Source organism: Colletotrichum siamense (genome assembly GCF_013390195.1).
Source record: "Colletotrichum siamense strain Cg363 chromosome Unknown KSG_Cg363_contig10, whole genome shotgun sequence".
In the NCBI taxonomy this organism is placed as follows: domain Eukaryota; kingdom Fungi; phylum Ascomycota; class Sordariomycetes; order Glomerellales; family Glomerellaceae; genus Colletotrichum; species Colletotrichum siamense.
This window is the reverse complement of record NW_023501023.1, coordinates 1,480,540-1,495,155: the sequence shown is the minus strand read 5'-3', so window position 1 is coordinate 1,495,155 and position 14,616 is coordinate 1,480,540. Positions and strand designations below refer to the sequence as shown.

At 52.9% G+C, this 14,616-nt stretch overlaps 3 protein-coding genes across 3 annotated transcripts; all 3 read left to right on the top strand.

Moving 5' to 3' along the window:
* Window positions 1–610: 610 nt before the first annotated feature.
* Window positions 611–2,426, top strand: grisea (the record flags this gene model as incomplete). The annotated part of the gene is made up of 2 exons (XM_036646152.1): window positions 611–642; window positions 812–2,426. 2 exons carry the CDS (start codon window positions 611–613, stop codon window positions 2,424–2,426), a joined length of 1,647 nt encoding a protein of 548 aa, XP_036487959.1.
* Window positions 2,427–3,527: 1,101 nt separating this feature from the next.
* CGCS363_v014302 (Uncharacterized protein) lies at window positions 3,528–4,622 on the top strand (the record flags this gene model as incomplete). The annotated part of the gene is made up of 1 exon (XM_036646151.1): window positions 3,528–4,622. One exon carries the CDS (start codon window positions 3,528–3,530, stop codon window positions 4,620–4,622), a length of 1,095 nt encoding a protein of 364 aa, XP_036488588.1.
* Window positions 4,623–5,170: 548 nt separating this feature from the next.
* EFM7-0 (Protein N-terminal and lysine N-methyltransferase EFM7) lies at window positions 5,171–5,950 on the top strand (the record flags this gene model as incomplete). Its single annotated transcript, XM_036646150.1, has 1 exon — window positions 5,171–5,950. One exon carries the CDS (start codon window positions 5,171–5,173, stop codon window positions 5,948–5,950), a length of 780 nt encoding a protein of 259 aa, XP_036488772.1.
* Window positions 5,951–14,616: the final 8,666 nt, after the last annotated feature.

Genomic DNA, 14,616 nt, shown 5'->3' with positions numbered 1-14,616 from the left:
CCTTTGGCCTTACTCGCTTTCCCGTCCCGGACGCTTGTGCTGGTGCTGGTGCTCGTGCTTCCAAGTCCTTGTCAAGTGCACTTTGGCCTGCCTGGGCTGCCATTCTTTACCTTCGCCGACCCAGACTGCAGTTCAGTCAACTCACCTCTTCCACATTCCTCAGCCGCCGTTCCATTTTCTCGCCAATCTCCAATCTCCGGTCTCTCGTCCCGCCCTGTATCGTCGTCGGATTGACTGCACTGAACAACACCTCGCCCACCCTCGCCGTCCTGAACACTCACTCTCAACCACACCGGCTCATCGATCGTCGCCCTCAGCCCTCCGCCAAACTGCAAATGCGATACGTACAATCACCTCTGACTACATCCGTTGCCTGCTAGACGGACACTGTACCCTTCGAACCGGCGCCCGCCTCCATGTTTCACCTTGCGGCTCACTCCAAGGGTCCAAGGTCTGCAGGAGTCAGAGCCAAAGCGAGAATCGTCGCTGCTCGATTTCTTTCGTGAGCTTCATCGTCCTTGTCTTCACTCCCACGAGCCGATACTCGCCAAAATTTCTCCCTCCGTTACCTGCCTCGCCAGACACCGATATCACCAAACCACCGCCCGCCATGCCGCTCATCAACGGCCAGAAGATGGCCTGGTAAGTTGCCGTCCATCCCTCCTGTCGCGCCCCTCGTCGCATTTCCCTCCTCACTTCCGCGCTCACTGCCTTATTGAACACTGCGCTTTGTCTGCTTGTTACTCCAACCCCGCATCGCCCGACTTTGAGACCCTGAAGACGCTGACCTGTGATCGCGCTCGTCGCTCAGTGAGCCATGCATCCGTGGTCATCGTTCCACAAAATGCACCCACGCGAATGAGCGTTTGATGGTCCCCGTACGAAAGCCTGGTCGCCCGCTCAGCACATGTCCTCACCCGCCCGCTCGCGGTTGCGGCTGCGGCAGCGTCACCGCCGCCATCCCCAGGAAGCAAAAATGCGGCTGCGGTTCGAGTACCGCCGGCACGCCCACCGAGTCGTCCGCCACATCCAGCGTCGTCAAGGCCGAGTCGCCCGCCAGCGATGCCCCGCCAATGTCCCCGACAAAGGCCCCCGCCGCTTCCTTCCGAGTCCAGAAACCGGCCGCCAAAGCCGCCAGTCGCAAACAGTCCTTCGACCCGGCCAACCTGGAGAGAATGGACGCTGCTCATGTTAACATCCTGCCGCCCTACGACATGGCGCAGGCGAACGCCTTGCCCCACGCGAACGGAATGGCGGGCATGCAGGCGCCAAGGCCCGGGATGGAGTACGGGGCCATGTCCATGATGGGCGCCGTCAACGGAGGCTTCCACCAGCCCATCATGTACCCTATGTTCCCGCAAATGCCCGGCATGTTTCCACCAGGGGCGATGATGGCACAGAATGGTGCAGTATCAACAGCGAGCACACCGAAAGTGACGCCACCACCAGCGCCCCCAAAGGCATCAAATGGAGGCTCTTGTTGCGGAGGAGGAGCTGCGAAGGCTCCCGTTGCGCCTCCGGCGCCTACACCGACAACCGCTAGCACAGGGGGCTCATGTTGCGGAGGAGCGAGCAAAAGTGAAGGCACCACAACGCAATCGTCCAGCGTCACATCGAGCCCAAAGACTCAGCCGAAACCAAAGACGGGCGGCTGCTGCTCCAGCAAAGCAGCGCCGCCAATCAACACGAATGTGGCTCCGAACGGCCACTTGAACGGTCATATGTCACCAAACGGAATGGCCATATCCCCTTTCCAGACACCAATTGCCATGCCACAAGGCATGTATCAGTCTTACTTCCAACCTACCATCTTCACCTACCCGCCGCAGTACGGATCCTACATGTCGCCTCTGCAACCTGCTCAATGGAGGCAGACAATGGAGGCTCTGCAGTACGGACAGCCTTCGCCACAACCGGCAGGATTCAACATGCCCGCGCCCCTTGGCTTTGTACCTGAAGGCACGAATCTCGCCATGGATGAATCGACATCGCACATGTGCAGCTGCGGCGACGGATGTCAGTGTGTCGGATGTGCTGCCCACCCTTATAACGACGCGACTCAGGATTACGTGCGGTCTGCGTGGAACAGCATGATGGAGGATGGATATGCAGCGACGAATGGCGGTACGAACGGTACCCACGGCGCCAACGGGCACTCGGAAGCGACAACCAACGGAGCTGGAGTCCGTGGAGTCGAAAAACACACAAACGGCGAGAGCGGCGGCTCGCCCCCCGCACCGCAGACGCCATCGGATGCCGCGTCGGGCTTGAGCGAGGAACAGGCGCTGTCAGCCAGCGACTTCTTCTTCGTCACGTATCCCTTTGACGGGGATGGCTGCGCCGGCGAGACTTCGTCGTGTCCCTGCGGCGACGACTGCCAGTGTCTCGGTTGCACGATACACAACAATCCTTTACCCGAGTCATGAAGACGAGGAGGGGAAGCCCGTTGGGAGTTGTCGTAGAATGAGATTTAAAGTTCGTGGTATATGTTTACGATGGCATGGCTGGGATGATGGGAAACGGGAATGGTCTGGAAGGCCGGCATGTTTCTGCCGTGATAAGGTCTCTGCATCGTTCGGTGTTCATTTTTGCAATGTCGATACCCGCCATTGGCTGTCGAAGATTATGTTGTATAGAGGTTTTATCGAGGTTCTACAGATCTCGGGATCAGGCTACGTCCTGACGAATATACGTCGCTGTCTATCACTCCCATTTCTTGTTTCCAAGTCTCTCGCTTCTTGCCCTCCTTGACAGTCATGCCTGGGTTGCTGAACGTTGAAACATCTCAATTTCGACAGGGACGTGGCTGACAGACCCGGCGATATGGAACGACCGGGGTGCAGGGCGTTCTCGGGGACCGTCGTTGATAATTCATGAGGGGAAGCCGGCACCTTCTGGCCGGGGGAGGTGGTAAGTTCCGGGGCCGAATTTGGGGTACCCACGGCTCCGGGTGCCCAGCCACCCAGCCACCCAGCGCAGAGCCCCAGCCTTTTTCTCTGCCCGCTACGGTGGGCGTTTTCTTCCTTTCAACAACTACAAACGCCGAACGACCAAAAAAGCAAAGAGGAACGCACAGCATCGGCTCATCCGAATTGCCCCCCAATTAACCTTCCATTGCCTGCAGCATCAGCAAGATTAAACGGTTACATTCGTCAATCCTTTCGCCATATTCTTCAGACGGCGAACGAACTCTCGGCTGATCGGCTGGCTTTCGCACTCTTTTTCGCGGGATTGCGGGTCCCAAACGCACTGAAACTGTAGTCAAACAAAACGACGGCGACCCCACCGACGCGGTGACGATTCGCGCCTGTAGGGAGATCCCTGTCAGCTACCGTCCGTTCCTCACAAGGAAGTTGGGACCAAGGGGGCGTGTTTTGACGTGTTGGTTGTGAGGAAAAGCTTGATTGTCCCAAGTCTGGACATCTGTTCGCCAACCCCCTTGACCTTCCATCGGCTTGCCTTGCCTTTTTCTTATCACCGTCTCATCTGCACCGAACACACCAAAGAAAGTTTTACGGAGCACCGTCATGCTGGGAGATCGGAATCGGAATCGGTCGCGGTCGAGATCGCCGGAGCGGAGACGCGGGGATGTCAGACGGCGGTCGCCGGTCGACGAGGAGCATCGGGCGAAGAGGCCGAGGAGGTCCGACGAAGAGGAGAGGGATGAGGGGCGACGGCACCACCACCATCGGCACAGGAGCCACCGGCATCACCACCGGGACAGCCCGCGGGAGAGCAGCGCGCGCAGCAGCAAAGACGTTTCTGCGGCGGCGGCGCTGCCGTACGACGCGCGCGCGCTTTCGAAGAACGATCTGGACGTCTTCAGGCCGCTGCTGGCGTACTACCTGGACCTGCAGAAGCAGAAGGACATGCGCGACATGGACGAGCGGGAGGTCCGGGGTCGGTGGAAGAGTTTCATGGGGAAGTGGAACCGCGGGGAGTTGAGCTCCGGGTGGTATGATCCGGAGATGTTCATGGCTGCCAAGGAGAGGGCTCCGGAGGATGCGCCGCTGGGGAGGACTGAGGAAGATGTGGACAGGGATGGAGAGGAGGAGGAGGAGCGCGATGACGTTGATGATGATGATGACGACGACGACCTGGGGCCGATGTTGCCGCCTACCGCTCGCGAGGGCGGACAGCGCTCCGGGCCGGGGATTCCGAGTCTCGCGGACCTGTCGCTGCGCCGGGAGAACCTCGCCGAGGACGCGCAGCGCGAGCGGGAGGCGCAAGTGGAGGATCTGCGGGCGCAGAGGAAGGACGATCGCAAGCAGCAGCGGGAGCGGCTGGACGAGCTGGTGCCGCGCGCAGACGCGGGGACGAGGGAGCGGAAGCTGGAGAAGCGGGCGCTGGTGAACGACAAGATGAAGGGGTTCGCGGACAAGGGCGGGGACGGGCAGGTTGAGGTCGGGGAGCAGGAGCTCATGGGGGGCGGGGACTCGGTGGCGGAGTACCGGGCGATGAAGGCGCGGGAGGAGCGGAAGAAGACGGAGAGGGAGATCCGGCGGGAGGAGGTCGCGAGGGCGAGGGCGGCGGAGAGGGAGGAGAGAGTGAGGGAGTATCGGGAGAGGGAGGAGGGGGTTATGAAGGGGTTGAAGGAGCTGGCGAAGCAGAGATTTGGTTGAGGCGGAGAATCGTTACTGGTTTATTGGCATCATGGGGCGCGCGTTTTAATAGCATTAAGGAGGCGTTGTTCTGCACATTTGGCATGGAGCCGATGCATTCAAATTCTTAGTACAACTAATCTGACCATTATTTCAAGATATTTCAGGCTTGATGCCACTCTCAGGGAGTCGATCTTCGTCTGGAGTTGGTTGAGTGCGAGATAAGCGCTCGCACAGTAGAACCATCTATCTTATGTGAACCAGAGGGGTGATGGAGGGGCAGCGCGCACTGTACCCACAACCACCTCATCGCAAAAAAAAAGTCTGGAAAAACCCGACTCGTCTTCTCACAACCACAACCACGCACACTTAGGTGAGAGTCCCTGCTCAAATCTCACTCATATCACTTCTAACAATTCACTAGACTCATTGGAGTCACACAGACAAATCAATAGGCCTGCTGAGCAACCGAGGTCTCAAATCACGTCACAGTCCTTCATCGCGGGGTCCACGAAATTTCTGCCCCTCCCCCGCCATCAACGACCCCTCCATCCAACTTCTCACCAAAAATGAGCCCAGTCAGCGACGTCGCCGACGGCGACACCGGCGACCTCTTCCAGGACCCGGAGGACTACTACCCGCCCACGCCGCCGCCGACCACGCAGTCTCACACGCTCGCCTCGGGCCGCGTGCTCACGCTGCACCTGGTCGGCTACTCGCCGACGGAGGCGCACCACCTATGGAACGGCAGCCGCGTGGTCTCGGACTACTTCGAGGCGGAGCCGGCGCGGGTGCGGGGGCGCACGATGCTCGAGCTCGGCGCGGGCGCGGGCTTGCCCTCGCTGACGGCGGGGATCCTGGGCGCGAAGAGGGTTGTGGTGACGGACTTCCCGGACGTGGAGATTGTGCAGACGATGCAGAAGAACGTGGACGAGGCGGGGGACCTGGAAGGTGTGGTGGTCCCGGCGGGGTATGTTTGGGGCGCGGACGTGGTGCCGTTGTTTGAGAAGCTGGGGGAAGGGGAGGGGGCGAGGTTTGATGTGCTGGTGCTGGCGGATCTGCTGTTTAGGCATTCGGAGCACGGGAAGCTTGTGGATACGATTGAGATGGCGCTGGCGAGGAGAAGGGACGCGGTGGCGTATGTGTTTTTCACGAGTTACCGGCCGTGGTTGAGGCACAAGGATTTGGCGTTCTTTGATGTGTGCCGGGAGAGGGGGTTTGTGGTCGAGCAGGTGGTGGATAAGAGGATGGAGAAGCCGCTTTTTGAGAATGACCCCGGTGATTTGGAGGTGCAGAAGACGGTTGGTGGGTATGAGGTGAGGTGGCCTGAGGAGAAGCTGGAGGCGTAGGGGTGGGTTCGATATGATGGGTGTTCTTGGATGGGAAAAGTTTACGATTTGCGGATTTGGATCGATAGAATTAGGAAGATCACGATCAGAGATGGCTCGAGGGAATGGAGGAAATAGACTACGAGCTTTTTATAAAGATCTCTGAGATTACCTTTCAGCCAGTTGACGTGACGCTCGCGAGGATGATAAATCAAGATCATCCAGATTTATGGTAGCATAGGGACTGATATAAGTGCTTTCATATATGCCCGTCTACTCGCGCATTGCAAGGAACGCTCTGCAGCTCAGGCCTACCATTTCTGCAGACATTGTTTATGGAAGTCATATATTTCGAAGTTGATCTATCGACAATACTGCTGGCCCAAAATGTTTTGGGTCTTGGAGATGGGGTGACTGATGGGAATCCTGTTACTGACTGGCTTATCAGTGATCATCACCCTCACCATAGCACGCAGCTTCTCAGGTCGGCATGGGCTTCTCTTCCGTATTGCTGCCAAATAACCAAGCTGAGGAGACGCTGGACGATAAGGCTACATGGGAGCGATGGGCGGGTGTCTCTTGCATATTTGTAACAAACATGCTGGTCCTTTGGTCTTTCCATTGTGTACTGTAACATAAACATCTGTAGTGCTGAAAGATGACATTGTCTGGTAATAGATCAGATATGCGTGAACTGCGCCATTTATATGCAGCTCTTCAGCGGGTTTGAGTGGTCATCGGGAGCATCTCACGTACGCCACAACCTCCGTGAACGCTCCGAGATGGCAGACGATGAGAAAACGGGACCGTTTGATCAGTCGGGGGTCAGACACTTTCAATTTCAAATGGAAGAAGTGCCGCTGTATCAGAATGGCAAGTATGAGAACCACTATCAGATTGGAAAGAGCCCTGAATGATGAGCATACCGGTTGCTCAAAATCGATACCGCGTAATGAAGATGGTAATGCTCCTCATTGTTTAGCATACATAAAGCTGAATGGGATGATGATGAAGATGATCTCGGCAAGAATAAGGGCTCCAGCCCCAAAAATGGTTATGATCACACTGTGAGTACTGTCCGAAAATATTCCTGCACACCCATGGCTGATATCCAAAAGATAAGCGCCAGGGAGTATTCCTGAGGGATATGCAGAAAGATCTACGGGACAGAGACCTAATAAAACGCGTAATAGGAGTAGCAATGACTGGCATGTTGGAGAAGCCAGCGTGATTGGATGCCCCTGAGCAATGAGGTCAACCCCGCGCTCGCTTTTTGGTCAGAGTTGTCGCGTGACCCATGAACTTGTGGACGTAAAACCTGTCTTCCATTGAGGAGATATATATAAATACGTTGAGTGAAGTTCCAGGAAGCTCCTTAGGCTCTGACTCTGTGGCTATGGGAATATCATATTGAGCAGGGTTCATACCGGCTAATGGTAATCAAACAAACGTCTTTTAATATATATCACTACAAAAGCGACGCCATCACTCTTCTTACACCGTATTGGATTGAAATTAGTCCCTCGAGCTTTGCGAATCATCCACACTGTCGACATGTGTAAACCTATAGGATTTGTTTCGAAAAACGCAGGGAGTCGGCATGTATTGGATTGCGACTCATACCCGTAGTTGGTGGCTAGTACACGCGGTAGAACCGGACAACGGAGATACAAGGTCTCTATTGGAAAGGTCCCGATGCCGTACGAAACACCGGCACCATCTGTTTTGAATAGCGACTACTCTGCCGTGGAGATAGCTTACCGGCGAACATAAAAGAAGTATCCTTGCCTTGTCGTCTCGAGACTCCATTTGCTTCATGAAGATATTTATAACTGATATTTACGAAAGTTAAGATCATCTTGCTGGAGCTGTTCAAGGGTGAATGAATGATTTCCGACCTCGCGAGTGTTCAATGACATGTTTAGCGTTTAAATCAATCTTGGTAGCTTGCTACAAAGTGTAAGCAGTGTGGTTTTGTCACGGATCATGGCGTCAAGTCAAAAATATGGTCGGCTCAACCCAAATACAGGCGCTCTTCGCACGAGGATGATCCCCTGTTTGGGGCAAGTGAGCTGTTGCTCCCCGACCCCAGTAAAACGGAAGTTGGGTCCTGTTATGAATTGTCAAAGATGTTCGGCACAAGTTTTGTCTCAATTGAAAGGAATCATGTCACTCATGTATGAGAGGTTGAGCCAGGATGCTTTTCGTAGCTGCGGGGAATGCTCTTATGCAATATGTATGGGTGCTGTCAAGTTCTGGCTGAGTTTAGTCTAGTTCCATTAATAAATGTATTCGGGGTAATACGGTCATAACGAAGACAAAGCAGATGCAGAAGGATCCAATACCCAAGAACACACAAGAACAGAAGCCGACAATGTTTGCCTCCATCACAGGCGTGTTGGGCATCGCCTAGTTGCGGTGTTCCTATTAGAGCTCAAAGTTCTTTGCAGCTTAGTATACAGATGATCCATCAACTTGATTTGATCTGTAAACCTGAGAAGACCTCGTTGTCATTCACGTAAGATATAGCCGAAGTTCTCGTCGTGTTTTGAACAGATATCGAAGAAGCCACCCCGATGAGAAACTTCACGGCGTTGACACGAGATGTCTATAAGAATGGCAGACTTTATGTGAACTCAATCGACGTAGCCGACAATGATGTCGTTCATCTTATGATGTCGTTATTTAACTCCCTCTACCAAAGTTTGGGAGAGCGTTTGTACAAAAGGATTACAGTCTAGAGCTGTGAGGAACACTTGTGTAGGTGATAATGCATCCAAGCCTCATAGTGATGCTGCAGTTTGCCATTGTCTTTGGTTTATTGAAGACAGACGCAGCGATTCCAGCAAGGAATAAACAAGGAAAGCCCCGAAATTCAACCCTGAACTACTGCCAGAGGCAGGCAGTTCATAAACTTGTCGTCATAAACCCCTGGGTGTGTTTCCGCTGTGGTAAGAAAGAAACCGTTGCAGATGGCCGATCATCCTTAGCAGAAACAACACCTCCACTTTCAAAAGACTTCGTATTTATTCATCGCTGCAGGCGTTGTGTTCAATTTGACTTTCTTTCCTTGCAGACGGAGTTCGAGTTGCTCCATGGCAATTATCTTGCCTGTCATGCGCGAAGTTTCTGGCATACCACTTCCAAGGCACCTCAATCGCGAAGGCAAACGTATAAAACATAGAGAAGGAAAGTTATTGAAACCTTCATCGCAAATGTTAGCTCCTGTGTCTAAGTTTAGTATGCCCATTTAAACCGCTTTCCAGACTTGACCTCTGTCAGGGGAGCTTCCGTCAATTGCTAAGTAGACTCATCCTTGACGAAAATACCTAGGTTCCATAGATGATTCGATTATTGTGAGATTATACTCCCGGGAATATGATGGACGCTAACGGCGAGCAGGAGGTAGCACTAAGTAAGTATAGAAGAGAAGTAGTGCGGCTCGACGCCTCTCGAAAGCACTCGTCACCCCAAAGCTTGGCAGCGGTTTATTTAAGCAGTGACTCGAAAGCAGTTGAAGTAATCGACCACTTTATTTTGATTTCTCCAGAGTTTCTCGTGATCACATGTGGCTTTTATAAAACTCGACACGGCGTCCTCAGAGGTCTTGCCTAGAACGACACTCATCACCGATTGGGATGACTTCTTCAGCGTATGGGATCCTCTGGCCTATAAAACAAGGGCCTATTAACTGAAATTGCTATGCACGAACAAAGTCATTGTGTGAGAGAGAGAGAGAGCTCATCGTAGCCACTATCACGATAAACGTATTGACACCTCGACTGGATTACCTGGAGTGAAAACCATCCGTATGTCAAAGGCTGAAAGCTGCCTTGAACTACCGCCTCAGGTATACTAAGACGATGATATATCGCAGAAGCGCAGGACAGAGAACTTCAAGGACGAGACTCACCACTTTGTAGGACCCCTCGACGAACCATGTGTGCCTCGGGGACATCGTTCAGACGGTCGCAGAGCCTAGGGGTTCCTCTTACGACTGGAAAAGAGATTCTCGACCATCTGGTGTATTGTGTCTCAATCTCAAGGGGCATATGCGGCCTTGATCGTTTCTAAAGGGGTTAGGTGACGATGAAATGGACATCCCTTCTATGCATCGTGCAGTGGGATGACGTATGGAATGAGGGCGTCAGTTCTCTCCAGGCATCTTGAGATAAGAGCAATGAGCTTTCCCAGTGCGTTGAGACGGACTCGTTAAATCATTTCTTGCCATGATCTCACTAGCAAGTTCAACCTATACCTGCATCGGATGAAGTGCTGCAAGCTCTGCAGGCAACTTGAAAAGTATGCGGCAGCAGTATTTCGTAGAGCCCCGAGGACGACAGCAAGGGGAGATAGAGAAAGCTGGAATACCTAGCTTGGCAATCGCAAGACAGGTGATGTACATAGTTGGTACGTAACTGCAGAAAACACTTACAAAGGAAGTCAATATCCTCAAGATTCATAGCAGCCGGTATCAACCAGGACGACTCCATCGTTTGTGTTCTGGGAGTCCAAACCCATTAATACTTACACTCAATTTATAGGTATACGTTGAGATGTGTGTATCATAGCTCTCAACTTCAATGGGTTCAGGGCATTTAGCAGAGGGCGGTGAAACGACAGCTCTGAGCAGGCGGCAACAAGGGTTTACGCTGAATTCGCGAGGCTTTTATAGACATCATACTATGGAGGTGCATCACGATCAAAGCAGCAGGGCCAACTGAGTTGTGGCGCTCTCCTAATTAGAACAGAGCAACCCGCGCGAAGCTTGTGAGGTCTACATTCAGACATCTCACGCAAGAGGCGGCCGTCATCGGAGAGGGATATCCTCATCGGACTCGAGGTCATGCGAGCAGCAGCTTAGGCTATTCCGGGACTGTGTAAGCGGGCCATACAGACAACTGCCCGTTACATTGCATGACAGTCCCGTGTCCAGCTTGGCATTGGGGGGTTTCTTCATGCCGCGCCGGGAGGGCTGCCGTCATCGGCATTTGCCCTTTGGACCGAGAAAGGTCGAACGGCGCGAAGTTACAACGACGAAGTGGTAGCCATTTCTCACGGAATCAGCGGATGGTGAAAAGCCATCTTCTGCTCATGAGTCCGAGCGAGTGGTTCGGCCAAGGAACCATGGAGTCTACCACTCTCACGAGCCGTCACACCCCGCCGCGAGAATGTTCTGCCGTGGGATTGCTGCGAGGCTGAAATATAATTGTGAGAAGTTGCTGGAAGAGGCTTACTGCCTCGACTTCAAGGGGCTGAAGCTTTGCGTCAAAAGTTGACGTGGAACGATTCATGGCGTGACAGGTGGTCAAGGACCCGGCTGACGTCTGTGTGGTTTGGGCGTCAGTCAGTCAACACGGGAGGAATAGCTTCGAATCTGAAGCCACCGAACGGTCAGCCACATCGCCGCAAGCCTCAAAGCCTCATTTGAACTCATTCTTCAAGCGCGCTGTAGTGGGCGTCGGGGGAAGGATGCCGAGATGGCAGTTGAGGTACTCGGGCCACGATGAATTGGGAATGGAGTCGATGCGACACCGGGTGGAAGCTTGGCTGGTTTTGACATATTGGCGCCGAGGTCTTATCGTCCCTCATTTGTAAGGTGTGATGACCATCGGGAGCTTTGGGACACGTCGAAGGGGGGAAAATACCTAGCAGAGGATGCGGGGGAAGGGTGACGAGGATGTCTCAGATTCGAATGCGCCTGGTCCCGTCGTGGGCGCGTCTGAGGTGGTCGACGGGAGACTGCAAACGGGGGAAAAATGGGTTAGGAAAATCCGGACACTGTGGGTCGGGCGGAGCACAGACCTTGTCACAGTGTGGGTCCAATTGAGTTACCCCACACTCTTGCGCACCTTGGGCGCTGGGCACCTGGGGCAGGAACCTAGCTGAGTGAAGCACTGGAAGCTCCTTCGTGCTGCAGCTTTGGCTGGGCTCGCCATGGCTTACCCTGTCCTGCGTCGGATGGACGCGTGCCTGCCTCCGCAAATCCTCCATTCTTACTGCAACAACAACTATGCTTCTTCTGCTTGCTTCCGCTCTGAGATGCGCGTAGGGCCAGGAGCACCCAATGGAACCGACTGTCCTCGAGCCCGCCCGCTGCCGGCCGTTTGCCTACACCTACCGCTGTACTACACACCACCACTGCACCACTCAGATGACGCAGCAACAAAGACCTGCTCCAAGATAGAGTCCACTCGAACACCAGCTCGACATGTCTAGTTGCAGGACCGCAGCCATCGGGAAATTTATGTGGACTTGGTTTCCAGATGGGATGTTACGCTGGAGGGCGGTCGAGGTGGGAAGGGCCCCGAAGATTCGAGTGCAATTTCCCGCCACCCAGAACGGCCCTGGAGATATGCAGGCCTCGCGACTGAGAAAGCCCTGGTGAGCAGACGTCGAATCTGGCCAAGCGAGCCGGACGCCCATCGTCCCGGATGCTTGCCGAAGAGAGAAACAAGAGTTTTACGCAGACAACGAGTGCTGTTCAATCAGCCAAAAGCAAACACCGCGTACCTTTTGGTCGAGATGACAAGTGACGGGGTGGGCATCACGAAATGCTCAGACGCCCTCACCTCGTGCTTGGGGTAATAAGGGTCGGTGTCTGAGGGGAAGGGACTGATGAATCCGACTGACGAGGGCAGGGTATCCTTATTTCACCTTTTCCCTGTGCCCAAGTTGCACCGAGACACCCGACTGCGACTCTCGTGCCCGCTTCGTGCGAATCGAAATACCATGATACCTGGGCCTTGACGAGGCAGACAAACCTACGTGTTAAGTCACACACCATGTAACAGTGGCATGGCTGCCCGTACAGCGAGTATCACTTTGAACTCGGTTTATCCTTCAGAGGTTGAGGTTCATTTTGGGCGGGCGTGCGGCAGGTCCCTCGGGAGATTTTGCGTTTTGCGACCCCTCTCTGCTGCTGCCCTCATTCAAGCTCCCGCACATTCCATTCCAGTATGTGTCTCGGACTCCGCAGTTGGAGACGTGAAGCTATTACATGGTGCAAGGGTGGTCGTCTGGTGTCTGGTGTGGTTGTCTGGGAGCACGAGCAAGGCTCGATTCCTCTCTTGACACACAACAACACGGGGCGTGGGGGAGGAGAGAGGTTTGAACGGATGGGAGGAGAGCATCACATCAACATCACATCCCGTCGGCATGCCTCGCTGCATATCCCGCCGACAGCCTCAAAGTGATCGGTATGCAATAGCATGGCCGGGGCCTGGCTTGAGGGGACGAGCCAGTTCTGATGGATGGATCTGGGCAATCTGCTTCATGTGGTTTCTCCAATTCTTGCCCCGAGAAGGACGAGGAGGGAGCGGTTCGTTCGTGATGGGGCTTCTGGTGTGTGGTCTGGGGTTCCCTGTCTGAGACGGCCGCTAATGGGGTGCTGCGATTGGCGCGTCTTGAGGGCTGTCGTCTCCCGGGTCGGTGCTCCGGTGCCCAATGAAGACGGATCCATGCTGGTTTTGCCCTTGAAGCGTCGGTGCAGGTAGCACGGACGGTGCCGGGAAGGTCGAGTGAGGGGGGGATTGCCCTGGCAGTTGATGGGAGGTTGCGTCTGCGGGAGAGGGGCAGACGGTTTAGAGATGAGGAGTACAGCAATGGCTTTTATCGACAAAAGTATGACGGGAGATGGGATGGTGAGACGGAGGATTACTTTGGTTTTGTTACCCAGTTTTTTAGTGTTCTAGAAAGAGATTTTTTTTTTTTTTTTTTTTTTTTTACTAATAAGCTTCAAGGCATTAACAGATATACTACTATTTAGCCTCATCTCTTAAGGTCATAGAGAACCTTAAAAATAAGGATTAGTATAGCTATAAAACTAGTTAAGCTAGTAGGGATTATAATACTACGTTAACCCCTCTATAATATCTTTATTAATCTCTTTTAAGATAGCTTAACTTAACTTTATTAATATTTATAATATAGAGATAGCTATAGCTAGTTATCTAAATAATCCTAACTTCTAATAATATCTTTATTTCTATATAAATCTTATTAAAAATATTAGTTTTAAGAAAATAAATAAGCTAATCTTAATAAATAGTAAAATAAATTATTATTAAAAAATTTAGCTTAGCTTATTAAGTTATATATAGTTTCTAGGAGGTTTAATAATAAACTAGCTATATATTACTTATATATAAGAAACTTTTAAATATATACTAGTAGTAATTAATAATAGTACTTTATATTAACTTTTAGAGATTATATTATTAGAAATACTAGCGACGTTAGCGTAGTAGATAGCTCTATTAACTAAGATATAGTAGTATTAAGCGTGGGAGGATTTGTAGTAGTATAGCTATAAGTACCCTATTAATTAGTCCTAAAAAGTCTCTTTTTTGAACCACGTAGCTTACATAACGCAGTTACTTGGGGCTGAGGCCTGCAGGCAGAGACGGAGGATTACTACTTCGTAAGTGCAGAGTGGTGGTTGAGGTCTTGATATCGGATCGGGTGTTGATGACCCTTGGGCGACGACAAATGATTTCATGGCTGGTTTCCCATTGGCACCAGGAGTGAAGCTCCCCGCTCAGCAGTGCCAGCTTCCCCCACCACATGCAACCCTTTTTAGGGTGTTGAGCAGGGCAGACCTTGAAGCTTTGGCCGGGGCGATACCTGGTTAGGTCAGCTGGAGAAGGTACCTTCCCCATGGGCAACGGGCGGGGACGATACCTCAC